General features: G+C 36.6%; 1 protein-coding gene across 2 annotated transcripts; it reads right to left on the bottom strand.

Annotated features, from left to right (window-relative positions):
- Window positions 1-3,431: 3,431 nt before the first annotated feature.
- On the bottom strand, window positions 3,432-7,119 carry LOC122056958 (zinc finger protein GAI-ASSOCIATED FACTOR 1-like). 2 transcript variants are annotated; one of them, XM_042618931.1, is made up of 3 exons: window positions 6,553-7,119; window positions 5,494-5,890; window positions 3,432-4,488 (listed from the first exon to the last, which is right to left on the bottom strand). In XM_042618931.1, the coding sequence occupies exons 1-3, from the start codon at window positions 6,764-6,766 to the stop codon at window positions 3,723-3,725; spliced, it is 1,377 nt and encodes a 458-aa protein (XP_042474865.1). In that variant the 5' UTR covers window positions 6,767-7,119; the 3' UTR covers window positions 3,432-3,722. The 2 variants fall into 2 exon arrangements, with proteins under 2 accessions (XP_042474865.1, XP_042474866.1); XM_042618932.1 differs by lacking the exon at window positions 6,553-7,119 and adding an exon at window positions 6,121-6,531.
- Between the last annotated feature and the right edge of the window lie 7,814 nt (window positions 7,120-14,933).

Raw genomic sequence — 14,933 nt, 5'->3', positions numbered from 1 at the left:
AGTCAATTGTCTGCACAACATCTAACCAATATCATATTGGTATTGATGTTGATGTTGGTCAAGACGATATTGATACTGACATTTAAAACCATGATTGGCATGCATCCTTGTATTAGCATGCACCTACTTTGTACTTTGTTTACTGGCTTGCACTCTCTTAATTTCTGTATTCGCTCCTGCCCATCTTGTGTCACATTCTCTCTCCCTCTCCTTTGGCAATTTCATCCATGTCCCTCTCCACCCTCCGCAACCTCCTATTGGTTGAGCCGCTAACTTTCCGTGCCCAACCCTCTCTCGAACTTTAATATCATGTTTCCGATGATCAAGGATTTTTTATTTTGTGTGGTTGAATCTTATGATCATTAACTCGATCAAAAGGATTATGAAAATGGAACAAATGCAAAAGATTTTCCCATCAGATATTTGAAGTAGATAAGACAAGAAGCTCGCTCGGCTTCTCCAGTCCCATTCTGTTTGGGTTGTAGTTTCTCAACCTACTACATAAATGGGCATGGCACATACAAACCAGGACTTAACTATCAGGTCCAAATTCCCAAGTTCACATGACTCAAGACTCTAGTTTGGCCCATTTGAATTTTAGACTAGGCCCATTTACAGTCCATATCTGGTCTAAACTTGTCAGGTCCCAAAAAAAAAAAAATTCCCAAGTCCACGAATTCGGTAAAACGTATGAGGCCATGCACACCCCAACGACCCTACCTAAAACAATATGTGAGGACATGGAATAGAATCTCTGATCCAGTTGTGACATTTATCTCAAAAGCTCGAGCTTCAAGGTGGAGAGATCATTGTCAATGTTTCCACCGAAAAAAAGAAATCATTGTCAGAGTCATTAACCCATAATATAGTAGGTCGCATGCTATTAGACTGATGTGAGACTAAACTTCCCCGTTCTTAGGCATGAAGCTGCATTTATTACATCGGTCCTTGTTAGCTTTGGGCCATGGACCCCACATGATAGGTATACAGATTTTTTATTTTATTTTTATTTTTTTTATTTTTGAAATAAAGAGTAATATCTTTGATAATGGAGACAAGTGGAGCTCAAGGCATCTTGATTATAGTATTCAAAGAATCAAGAAGTGAAAATTGATCAATTTGTCTCTTGTCGTAGACAGGGCCTTTCTGACTAGGAGATGTGCGACAAAATTCGCTTCCCTAAGAATAAAAATAAAAGAGCAACAGATAAGATGGGATGCCACAGATTTGATATCCTCTAAAATACAAGCAATAGTAAAAAGAGGGGATTCCTGTGGGTTATAAAAGAGTGAAACAAGATTTGAGTTATCTGATTCCATAATAACTTTTTGATGGAAGGATGATTCAGCAATTGATTGGAGGCCTAACAATACCGCCAATGCTTCCCCAATCAAAACATCTGAAAAAGTAACAGATTGAGATATAGCCCGCAGAAGATAACCATCATGGTCACGACACAACACATCTAATCCACCCAAGATAGTTTCTAGTAGTAGAGCCAGCATACAAATAATCCGCTCAATACCATTGATGGTATACAAAAGTCCAAGCTTTATGGTGGAGAGACCTTTCTTGGGGTCATACGCCCATCAACTTCACACTAATTGACTGATGTGAGACTGAAACCCCTCTCCTCTCCTCTCCTCTCCTCTCCTCTTTGTTATGGAGTTGCATTCATTGCATATTAATGCCTTTTGAACATTGGAGAAATTAATTCTCCTCCACCCTCCACCCTCCACCCTCCACCCTCCAACGCCTCTTTCTTCTCCTCCTTGAATTCTTTCTTCTTCTATATATGTATGCTATTCCATAGTGAAATCAATTTTAAAACTTTTTCTCTTTGAACTTAGTCTACATCGATTTCCATTTCACGACGCCCAAAATCCTGAGCATCAACGTAAAGAGGTCTTTCCAAAGGTCATAAGTTTCATTTCACTACATCCAACCCAAAAGCCTAATCTTCAATGGGGCTAGTAAACTTGATACCATTACCAATTAATGGCATCCAACCCAAAAGCCCGAGCTTTAGGGCGGAGAGGCCCTTCTAGGGATCATAAGCTCAAACAACCACACATTACCCAATCGATGTGGGACTAAACCTCCATTCATAGCCATGGAATGACACTCGCTACACCAATCCCCGGCTTTGGGCCATGGGCCCCATATGGATGGTGCATGAACAACCTGCTCCGAACAATTTTATGATGTACAATCCAAAATCCGAGCTTCAGAGTGGAGGCCCTTCCCAGGATCATAAGCCCGGCAACCACACACTCCACAATTGATGTGGGATTTAACCCACATTCTTGGCTATGGAGATGCACCCACTACATCAACTCCCTCAGAGTTGGGTCATAGGCCCCACATGAATAGTACATGAACAGTCTGCTATGAAACATCTGATGATGTCCAACCTGAAGCTTGGGCTTCAAGGTGGAGAGGCCTTTCCTAGGGTCATAAGCCCAATTGATATGAGATTAGAACCACCCCATTTCTAGCCATGGAGCCACAATCACTACATCAACTTCTCTAACTTTGGGTCATGGGCCAACATGGGGCTTGATACCGTTTGACCATGTCCAACCCAAAAGCCCAAGCTTTAGGGTTGAGAAGCCCTTCTGTAGGGTTGTAAGTGTGGTAGCCACACACTACTTAATGGATGTGGGACTAATCCTCCACCCCACGCCCTTAAATTCTAATGATATAGCTACACTCGTTGCATCAGGATAACACTCAATCAAACAATACATGACAATGCCTTGTTTGGATCAGTTGATCTAGAGTCGAATCATTACAGCCTAATCGCATAATTTATTTCTATATTAAATTTTGTTTTTAGGTGTTTGGGCAGGTCTTGGTTTAACATAGGAACCGGATTGAGCGGTGTAGCATCTTGGAAGTAGAAATATAAACCTTGCTACCTAGTCTCAAATGGAAAAATTAGTGCACTGCAAGCCTAAATAGATATGCACCTTCTTGTTTTCTTGATCTCTTATTTGAACTTGCCTTGGTATGGCGGTTTTTTTTAGTTAACTAGTTGAGTCATATGTTTTGCTAACATCATGATAAACTTGAAAAAAAATCACTATGACTCCAATATCAACACATTACGTTTGGGCATTGAAATTATTGTTGCTTGGGTGGGATCGAAAAAAAAAATTAGATTGAAGGATCATTGGTTGATTGTGCAATGATTGTTTAAAAGTTGATGAACTACAATCATGAGTTTGAGGGTATTTCAGATACTTTATATGATATTTTGCTCTAAATCATGGATTCTCTTTGCGGGTAGATGGACTGTATAACCTTTAGGTTAAAAAAAAAAAAAAAAAAAAAAAAAAAAAAAAAAAAAAAATCCCCACATAGTCTCTTAATGGTTTTAGTGCAAGTCCCAAACGCTAGGTTTAGGCTTATTGTTTAGAAGTCAAAACTGGCCCCACAAAAAGTCAAAATATGCATGTAAAGACTGAAAATATTGTTTTCTATCAATAGCCAAGAAAGTATCTCACCTACTCTTCAAAATAGATCTTTGTGGTGTGGTGTCCTTCTGTTTCTTCAAAAATCAAATATGATTTACTAAACAAAAACTAATTAACTAAACTGATCCATGTCTTCCCTGCGGCCAAGGCAGGAGGACCCTCTGTACTTCCTCAACTCTTTCAGCCCTTCTTCTATGACCAAAATCATTGGACGAAAGCTCATAAAAGACAAGAATGTAGGAGTCAAATATCCCACAAAGATTTCTCCATTTCTGCTTGTTCATGTGATATCTGTTGTTGAAAGTGATGGATCCCTTGATGTTTCTCACTCAAATTTGTTGATATTGATCCACCAATCCCCAAGAAATCCACAGTCATCATATCATCCCCTCCAAACCTTGATCCTCCTACAAGATTTCTTCCATTCTCATTCTCTATCTTCTTCAAGAGTCCATGATTTTGATGATCAGGTCCACCCATAAACATTCCAGAGAACATTCCAATATCATTCACCCTAGAGAAGTGGTTGGTGAATCCTCCATTATTCATTCCAGAGAGCTGATCAGGGCCTGCCATGGAAGTAACCAATGTCTTTTGCATCATAGGGGTGTTAATGGTATTACTTGTAGTTGCACCCATTTGAGCTGCTTTCTGTAACAATGCAGTTGCAGATATGTGGGCTGAAGACCCAAGGAGACAAGAGGAGGAAGAAGAGATATTTGATCTTGGACCACCAAAGAGGGTAGTTGATGGGCTGCTAGAGAACAAGCTTCCTGACATACCAGGAGACCTAAGTTGCACTGACATGAGATCCTCTGGGACTGGGAAGGACTTAAGTGGGTTCTTGACTTCCTGGTGATTGAACTCTGGTACTCCAATTGGTGACATAAGATCTGAAACCTTGCCCTGTAAATTCCCCACAAAGGTTGTTGTGAGACCATGACTTATTTTGTTGTTTTCTTCTGTTAGTGCATCACAGAAAGCTCTGTGGGTGATGAAGCTATCTCTTCTGCATGCACAACAAAAGACAAGAAATGGGTTATGGGAACAATTTTTTAAATATTGATAGTGTAAAGCAACAGCTTATATAAGTTAATCTAAAGAAAGCTGTAGCAGTGTAGCACAGTAAATCTTTAATGGAAGAAAACAAAGAAATTAAAGAACAGAATAAGAATGGAGGACTTTTTTTTTTTTTTTTTTTTCTTGGGTTGCTTTTTTAAGAGTAGGATTTGATGTAGACAAGGATTGAAAGTATGAAAGGTATCATAAAGGATGTAAAAGAGTTCATCAGTTTGTCGGCCACTTTCACCAATCTTAACATGTTTGGGAAGTTGTGACAATAATTCAAGGCAAATTGAAAATTTGAAATCCTCAATCAAATTTGCTGTCCACTGTGTGCCAGTACATGCAAAGGGCATCTTAGGTTTTTGTTGGGAGTTTACTCTCACACCCACTACCCCTTCCATACTTGGGATCCTTTTACCTATCAGTTTTAACTGTTAGGTTGAAAATTTTACATGGAATCAAAGTGGTTTTCATCGTATCCACATGTACATAGAGTTTAGTTCTACGTTAATTTTTTTTTTTTTTTTTTTTGCTAACAACGGGTATTCAAGCCTTCGGCTTGACTAGTCCGATGGACACATACTGACCACACAACCACATGAATCGGATTATACCGAGATTGAATGAGAACCATTCAACTTTCACTGAAAGCAGTGAAGAGCACTACTAATTAACCTACAACCCCTTTACACAGCTAGGAGTTCCTCCACCTACCAGTTTGAACTTTTGAGTTTCAAACTTAGCAAAAGCAATGCCATTTTCAAGAATATGAATTAACCCAGAAATGGAAAAATAAAATAAAATAAATGTGAGTATGAGATATCCTCTTTGAGGCTTTGTCACTGTAAGACTCTGAACTACCCATTCAATGAACATAATCAAAACCCTAGTGGATCCAACAAAGAAGAAAACAAATGTATTAATTATGAGTACTGTGCATGTAATAGACCTGGAGAATATGGTTCCGCAATCACATTTGTACTCCTTAGTACCACAGGTCTTTGAATGAGCTTTCCAATCTGATTGAACTGCATATTTCTTCAAACACTTATCACATTTCCATTTCTTCTCTCCATGCTTCCGGCAGAAATGCTTCTTGATTCCAGTAAGGTCACCTAATGCTCGAACCGGGTTGTGGTGGACACAGTTTGGCTCAGGGCATATGTATACCCTCTTTCTAATCTCATTACCTGTTCTTTGCTTAAGCTTCCATGGAAGATTATGGCCTCTTCTGTGTAGTTGCAGGTTTTGATCCCTTTGGAACCCTTTGTTGCATATCTCACACACAAACCTGTTTGTTGCCATCAGTGTCTTTGGAGATAGAGCAATGACTTCTGCGTTTGGATCTACACCCACATATAATTAAGCTTGATAATTAGTATTATTATTCATCATTTAAAGTTTCCAAACCTTAATTAAATACTACTTAATATAATGGGTCTTAATTAAATACTTCAATTCTCAATTCTCATTGTTGATCCATAATATGTGCTTAATTAGGTAATACAAGAAAATTTAAATCTAAATTAGTAAGATATGAGAGAGAATTAAAAAAGCAATAAAGCATGGAAATTACTCATAGTTCTTCAATTATTGTAATCTACACCACCAATAATTGAACCCCATCAACAACCAAGGAGATGGAAAAGAAGAAGAAGATGAAAAGAAATCTCTATAGAAATTCTCCATTTTTAGAAATCAAGATATCATAACCAAAGGGTTATCCTCAATTGAATCAAATCAGATCCTTGAAATCATCTACGTCTAGGATTACATGCAAACCCCATCAATATATATATACACTGAGCAGTAAAGTTTCAATTCCTGCAAAGCTGAAACAACCCAGATAATATTCCATCTCAATTATATGAGATAAACTTCAAAAACCAAACAGAAAATCCTTCATGGGTCATGGCCCACTTAGATAGGAGAGATCTCCAAAACCAATCAAAGATTTGAGCATGAAAAAGAAAGCAATAATTGAGGTTCAAGGAGTAGTTGGATTTACCTGGAGTTCCTGGCAGATTCCTTTTCTTCTTGACCAGTGGTTGTTGTTGTTGTTGTGGTGGTGGTGAGATGGAACCATTGCTGTTAGTTGTAGTTGAAGGTCCAGAGTTGGAGCCATGGAAGAGATCCTGCAGCAGTTGTTGTTGTTGTTCTTCATCTCTAGTGTTGCCAGAAGAGAAGCTGCTCCCAGCTGCATCACCTGTGATGTTTGACATGGAAGGAAAGGAGTGATTTGAGCTTGTTATTGTAGTTTTGTTTCTCTCTCTTTCTTCTGTTCTTTTCTCAAATTCTATGAGGAAACCAAGAAAAAAAAAAAAAAAGGTTCCTTCTTTCCTTGCTTTGGTTATTTCTTGTTGTTGTAGCTCTCCAAAAGAAGGGGTTAGGGGGTTTGTTTGTAGGTTAGCAGAAAAGCTGGGATTTGGCCTTGCTAGAGGAAGACAAAAACCATGGAATTCTCCTTCAATTCAGGAGTTGAAGGAAACTCTTGCTGCTGCAAGAACAACATCAGAACCGGATTATCTCCCTTGGCCTTGTATTTTATGTATATATATATATAAGGTCACAAGTCACATGAGCTAAGGATATGCCCCTGCCTTTGATTGGTATTAAAGTATTGCCCTCTCTTTCTCTCTCTCTCTCTCTCTCTCTCTCTTGATTGTTACTCAAAAATGACAAACCCTAACATGAAGAATGGGATGACATGAGCCCTTTTAGGTCATTCCACAATATAGAACGATGTATTTTCTTGGTAAATCATAGGAAGTTATTCCATCAAGTAAGAAGAAAAAAAATATAAAACTGGAAAAATATAATTAAATTTTATCAAAATGACTTAATGGTCCTTAACCATTGTAACAGTTGATGCCATAGGGATCATTTTATTTTTTATTATAAAAAATAGTGATTTTTATAGTTCATTCAAGGTTAATTTAAAGATTATCTATATCACACAAAGACATTAATTCTTAGAGACTTATGAGATATTGGCCTTTATGACAAAGATATGTAATCTTTAAATTTCTGACTCTACGAGACATTAAAATGCATGTTTGACGCATAAAGCACATTCCGATCATTTGTGTACTGTTTTAAGTGGGATTTGTTCATGTATTAAACATAGTTGAACAAACAAGTTTTTTACTTCAAAACCTGGCGACTCGAGTGAGTCAAATCTGGTCAAGACAAATCTTTTTTTTTTTAATATCTTCATTCTTTGCCTTCTCCAAGGAAGGGGGGGGGGGGCACTGAAGGTATGGTTGCTTCACATTGAAAAAGAGGTGGCTAATATTGAAGACAATGAACAAAGATTCTAGGATTTTGTTTAGTTGTGAATGGTCAAACTTGATGAGTAATATAAGGCCCAATAAAAAAAAATGAACTTGGTGAGTTTCACATGACTCGAGCAAAAGCACCAACAATGAAAACTCTAACTAATTCAAACTTGATTTGGTCAATTCTTAAACCAAGTTTCATGTTTTTTACCCGATTCAGGTGACATGCTTGAGACAAAATATGGTTTTCTAACTATGGTATGAAATTGAATTGGAACATATAAACAAAATCTATTCAAATGAATCCATTGAAATAAGGGTTACAAATAGCAGTAATTTATCTTTCTGGGGGCTTATTTCAATCTTATTTTTAATGTATACCCAGTTTCTCTTAACCTATGGGGAAAAGAGAACTTCTTCATTTGTCGGATATGATTGGATCGGAGATGGTATTTGGATCTTCAACAATATGGGGTGAGAGTTAGTGATAACATTCACTCTTCCCAGAGTCCACTCCTAAACGTATTGTCTACATTTAGTACAAGAATCCAATAATTAGGAATTAAAAAGGAACATCATATCCTTTGAGCTTGGATTCGATATGTGATAATATACGATAAAAAGATAATAATACTCCCTTCCAGTGCTAGAAGATGGTAAAACATGTGATTGCTAAATGTGTCTCAATTGAACTTATTTCCATCTTCGAACCAGTTTAGAGAAAAATTGTAGGCCACAATGCATTTTCGGAGGAGCTTCTCCACCTTTTGCTTCTGGGGACTCTTTAGGATCCAACTTTCCAACTAAAAATGTGTTCCCTAAGGCTATGTTTGGAATACAAGAAATGGATAGAGAGAGAAAAAAATAATAAGACAAAAATAATGATGAGTTTATGTATCTTTCTCTTTTCTTTTTCAAAAAATTTCCTTTATTTTCTTTCCGTATATTCCAAACATAATCTGATAGAATTGTTTTATTTGAAATCTTTAACTTGTAATTTGAAGAATCCCTTAAATGTGGGGAGGACCGGTTCTTAGCTTCTGCTTATTACGCAGAATCTGAGCGCAACAATAACTAGCTCTCCCAAATAGGCCTTTGGTGATTTGATTCAAATTGAAGTAGTCAAAAGAGCTACTAACGATAGACTAAAATGACTCTAGAAGTGATGAAAAAAGACATGCATAACTTAAGACTAGAAACAAATACAACTTGAATAAAACTGATCAAAGAAAAAGATTCATCTAAATGATCCCATTTAGTTGGGATATAACTAAGTTGAGTTGAGTTGATTTGATCAGAATGTTAATTTTTCAAAGAACTGATTGAACCAAATCAATTCAAAATTGACCGCTAAAACAATTTATGCTTCGATTGGTTTTTGGAACTATGTTCGAGCTTTTTTTTTTTTTTTTTTTTCTGGTTTAATCTATCACTCACTAATGTAGCCGACCATTTGATGGGTTGGTGATTATAATTGATTGGTTTGCGAATTAGGACAATAAGCCTAGAGGTAGCCACCACATAATCCAATACTTTATGTCTATCAGATTTCTAAGCCAGAAATGGAGTTCTACTTTTAGTGGCTCTTGCCCCCTCCCTACCCTTCCAAATCTCTTCAAAAAGAATTACAATCAACCATAGAAAGGTAAAATTTTCATTAGATCGGAATTATGTGGCAATTTTATCCATAGAATAAATAGAGAATGATCTAAATTGGTCATATGTAAAAATTATGAGTAAATTTTTTTTTTCTTATATTATTAATGGTCTCTTTTTCATTTTCTCCGAATTCAAAGCTTTATATTTCTATTTAATTTCTTTATGTGAGTTAAAACTTAACATGTGAATAGGAACCTTGATATTTATCTTTCTACAAAACTTCAGCTTCATTCAATCTGCCATGATATAAATAAGGAAAAAAATTTGCTACATTGCCCTTATACAGTTTTCTCCATACCCTTCTCACATAATAGAAAAGGGACATTTGATAAAAAAAAATAATAATAAATAAATAAATTATAGATGATAGGATTCATACTGGCATTCTCTCTCTTATTCCGATCATATGGAAAAGATTTGCATGTTATCCCTATGCGATTTTTCTTTTATATAGCTTCTCATAAACCCCTATTTATGATTTGTAACCTAGATTTCATATACGTTCGTCATGAGAAACCCTTCACCCAATAAGGAGAGGGTTCCTTATAATGACACCATAAGGAAGAATCTAGATACTACACTAATAAGAAATTGAACAATTTGGTATCAAATATCCACTTCAAATGAGACCCACATAATCAAAATATGAATTTATGTGGGGCCGTCACTTTTTATGAGAAGGTGTGCTAAAAAAAAAAAAAAAAAAAAAACTACATATATGGATGGGCATGCGAATCTTTGGCTTCCCTCAATAATATATTTAAAGAGAAAAAAGGATGAGTTGAGAAGACTAATAGTATAGTCTTTTTTTTTTTTGGGTGAAAGACTAATAGAATAGTCAAGTGCCCGTGAAGCAAGATAAAAATAATGAAGGATTTGAGTTGAGAAGGTGAGACATCGCTGGCGGACGAGGACGAGAGCTAATCTAGTGGCTTTGTCTGCATGTGTGTGGGCCTCTCTAGGCTTTCCACTTTACTTGATTTTGATTCAAATTTCCACTCATTGTCACTTTCTTTCAAACACGTCGCCTACGTACTCCTAAGTCCTAAGCTGTGTACGCTTCTGCTTTCTTCTAACGCGAAAGAAGACGCCGTTAATTATAGAATGACTGAAATACCCTCTTCTCGGTCACTGACTCACCGGTATTGCTATGCTCGGCTCTTTACCCAAGAAAAGGGGCCTGTCCTAACTCCTAACCCTCGGATCACGTGCAATGTGAACGAAACCATGTAAGGATAGTTCTTGAAGATTTCAGAAAAACATAGGGGCATGTTTGTCATTCAAGTAATTATTTATTTATTTAATTTTTGTTTTGATACCTAAAGTGTCCAGATCTTTGACTCAACTAGCTCCCTGGAGTCATTGTGATGCTGCTTACACTGGACTAGATCAGTCCGAGATGGAAATTCTCGTACGATGGTCTCAAGAAGTTAGGTGCAACGGCAAATGTTTGATCACGAGACATCGCTTCCTCCAAGCCAACTTTCTCATAAATATTTTTCTGAAAAAGGTTAGTCCCGTTGCTTGCATGTTGCACGTCAATGGGTATCATGGTTTCAAGTGTCGGTTTGTTATCGATCGTATTGGATCGGTATTGGCTAAGATCGATCCCCAATCCCTGACCGATCTGGATTAGTTACCTGAATCGGTTCAAGGGTAAAATAGTAAAAAATTAATACATTTTTATAGAAGGTAGGGAAAAAATAGTAAAAAATTAATACTTTTTATAAAAAGTAGGGGAAAAATCAATCAATAACTACTGATCCAATTCGATCCAGATGGGATCGACCGATACCAATACCCATACCATCCCTTAAATCCTTGATGGGTATTGTGTTTTATCTCTATCTTTCCTTTTTGGAATGATCCCTTGCTTCTCCTATATGATGTTCCATCCCATGTCTCTATTGGTATTATTCATTAACATGTGACATATGATCAGCAGACATGTCTATCCCTCTCATATTTTCTCTCTACCTTTTTTATCAAAATTTTCCCTCTACTTTAAATCAGTATACACGGTGACACAAGATTCACGAGGATGATGTTGTTGAGAAAGAAAAGGGAAACAATAAAAAAAACCAATGAGAGCAATAAAGAAGGAATTTACCAAAATAAACACAAGATTGACGGTCTAAACCCTAGACTTGGAGGGGAACAAAAGAACCAAAAGGGGGGATGCAATCATGTAGTATATATAATGTGTTCAAAATGCCATTATTCATGTGATTATGTCCCATAGAAATCATTAAAAAAAAAAATTATCTAGAAGGATCACAATTTGTCAAGATGTTGAGAGTTGTAGAGGTATAATATATCACATATTCGAGACATTGGATTTCTTCATATATTATTGAGATATGTTCACCTAATAACTTAAACTTCTGGTTTGAATCCCTAAGTGGTATTTTGTGGATTATCTCATATTCCCACTACATTGAACATGATTAGAAGAAGATTTGATGGAAATTGGATAGAAAGCTGGGTCCACAGTTTCAAGAATTGAGATTGATCGATCTTAATCTGATTCGAACCTTATACAGAAAAAAATCCTAGATGCCAAGAATATACTGATTTTAAAGCCAATTCCAATAGGCCAAAATTCAATCTGGGTCTCAAATCCATGTTTTGAATACCTGGCTGGAAATTTTAGGGGTGTACAATGTGATATTGGGTGGGTTGGAGATATCAGAATTTGGAGGAGAAAAGCATGGAAAGTGATTTGGTCTCTTTAATTAAGTTTACAGCTTTGCATGCCCAAACAAGGGTCAATTGTGAGTCTCTCTCTCTCTCTCTCTCTCTCTCTCTCTCTCTCTCTCTCTCTCTCATATATATATATATATATATAAATACATACAAGTGTGAGGACAAGGGGGAGTTTGGGGGGTGGAAATGGCACTTTTGCATGCTTTGGAACTAATTAACATGCATTTGGAATTACAATCATGTGAACATCGTAGAGAATGCATGTGATATCAGATTATTCTCAGCTCTTATGTATATATGTTTCCATATGCGTGGGGCCCACAAGGGGTTAGATTGTTAGACCTTGAGTTTATCCACTCCTCTCTTCGGTTCACATCTTGAATTATTGAATTTTAGGTGAGACTCAGTGTCTACCACCGCCCAAAGAATATTGCAGTGTAGGCAAGGTGTATATATATAGCCCCTCTCTCTCTCTCTCTCTCTCTCTCTCTCTCTCTCTCTCTCTCTTTGTGTGGCTTATGGCAACTTTTATTAGTGTGGATTTGAATTTTGTGCACAAGTTGTCCTTGGTCAACTTCTACTCTTCTAAAGGTTTAGTCCAATCAAGCTAGATCCATGAGTCAGATAAAGCTAATAAATTCTTACAAAAATAAATAAAAATAAAATAAAATTCAAAGTGCTAAAAAGATTGAACTTGAAGTGGAAAAGTTCCATACATACTTCTTTGCATGGTGAGTGAGATGCTTTAAAATGTTCAAACCATGTGCTAATTTTTTTTTTCTTTGCTAAGAGTAAGTAAGTATATTGTATTATAATAGGAGAAAGAATACATTTACAAAGAAATAGTAATAATCCATTGAACCCCTAATCCACTTCAGCATTGTCATCAGCAGAGAAGGAGAACAACCTCAAACAGAAAAAAAACTAAATCTCTGATTTTAGTGATGAAATACTATTCCACATTCGGCATTGCCATCAGCAGAGTAGTAAGACAAAAAAAAATCAGCACTATTATGAAAACCTGTATCTCGGCCTTAGCTCGGCATCCCATGTTATATCATGGTAATAACATGGTCATGAAGACAAGCTAGTCACTTCTAAGGATTTTATCAAAAAAAAAAAAAAAATCATAGCTTATGGAGACACTTCTCTCAAAGATCATGAACAAACACTCTCCTTCTACTTGAGATTATGTTCAGGGTTTTAGTGCATCGTATCGGTATCAATCATCATTGATATCTATATGAACCAATTGCGTAGGGTGGATTAAATCGTTTTGTCCCTCGAAATACCAATATAGGGTGTTTTTGGACCATTTTGCCTTCTCCTGTTTTGTACCACTGAAATTCAAGTATTAGTATTGGCCATAGTCAACCCAATATGATCCTGATTCCTAAAACTATGATTATGATTATAGGGTGCTAGAATCATAGCTCATTCTAGATAGATTTGGTCCGTCTGTAAAACCATAAAGAAACATCATGTAATGTTTTCATCATATGTGGGTTAACATCTAATTGTTCTACATGTATGAATTAATGGATCGATGGATGTTGAATGATGGACTTGATTAGTTAAAACTCTATAAGGGAAGTGGTTTATTTAGTGAATATATGCTTAAGTTAACTCGTTTTAATATGTGTAAAGTCTATTTTATTATGTGTAAGTCTATTAATAATCAAATCCATTATCAAAAATACATCAGTTGTTCTCTATTTCAAGATTACTCGAACTATTGGATTGAACATCTACATCGACTAGGGTTCAAATGGTCCTTCACTCCTTCCCAAAGCCTTCCCAAAGGAATAATTGATGCTTTCTTGTCCAACAATCGTCTAGATGGTCCAAACCGTAAGAGAGACGTGTTGGACTTAGAAATGGAAAAGAGAGTGTGTGTGTGTGGGTGTGAGATTTTCACTATTCACATGCATTAACAGACACATCAGTCATCATCTTCAATAGTCTCTCCCCTCTCCCCTCTCCCTCCTCCCCCCTCTCAAGACATGCCTGTCCTTTCATCATATATAGCAAAGCCACCACTCACATTCACCGTTGTTGTTGTCACTTGTCAGCTGTGGTCCTGAATAGGACAGTGAAGAGGGCTAGTTAGCTAGAAGACTTCATTTATGATTCATATTCTATGGAGATGTACTTAGCTAGCATGGAATTAGAGGTCCAAAGATTAGTGTTTCCTCATCAAATTGTCTAGATTTGAGTTTTGTTCAAAGAAGCATGATTTCAATCATCTCATATATAGAATTTGTGTCACATTTCAAGGATTATTTTCTGTTGTTTTGATCTTCTGGGTATTCATCCTTGTCTCATAGTAAGTTTGTGGGAGAGGGTTCTTTGAGCAAACAAATACATTACACCCTCTTACATTGTTTTTTTAGATCATTGTTTCTTTTTCCTTAAAACAATTAAAAGAAAAAAAAAATCATGTCCTACTAGCGCAAGAAACATCTAGAGACATGACGAGTGAAAAGATGATGCTGCCCTCACGCTAGGGCATTGAAGATGCTGGCGTATCCTCTTCATTGGTCTTATACATTGGTGTTTCCTGGGCCAGCAAGTTAGGATTCTTTCGTCCAACAATTAAAATAGTGAATATATAAAGATATAATATACACCTTAGGCTCCCAGAGCCTTTTCCCCAAACCTTTTTTTTCTTTTTTCTTTTTTTGGGGGGTGGGGGGACTAAGCTTATAGTGGTTTATTCACCCTTTTTTGTCCCTTTTTCTTTTTC

Source organism: Macadamia integrifolia, chromosome 12, assembly GCF_013358625.1.
Source record: "Macadamia integrifolia cultivar HAES 741 chromosome 12, SCU_Mint_v3, whole genome shotgun sequence".
In the NCBI taxonomy this organism is placed as follows: Eukaryota; Viridiplantae; Streptophyta; class Magnoliopsida; order Proteales; family Proteaceae; genus Macadamia; species Macadamia integrifolia.
Note: the sequence above shows the minus strand (reverse complement) of the source record. Positions and strands in the feature narration are given on the sequence as shown.

Bases quoted from the DNA above. Each gene is read 5' to 3' on its own strand.
- LOC122056958 (XM_042618931.1), bottom strand. From the start codon at position 6,766: ATGTCAAACATCACAGGTGATGCAGCTGGGAGCAGCTTCTCTTCTGGC. The intron at 5,891-6,552 runs GTAAATCCAACT...ATGTGGGTGTAG, and splicing joins GAATCTGCCAGGAACTCCAG to ATCCAAACGCAGAAGTCATT. The intron at 4,489-5,493 runs GTCTATTACATG...TTGTGCATGCAG, and splicing joins TGCGGAACCATATTCTCCAG to AAGAGATAGCTTCATCACCC.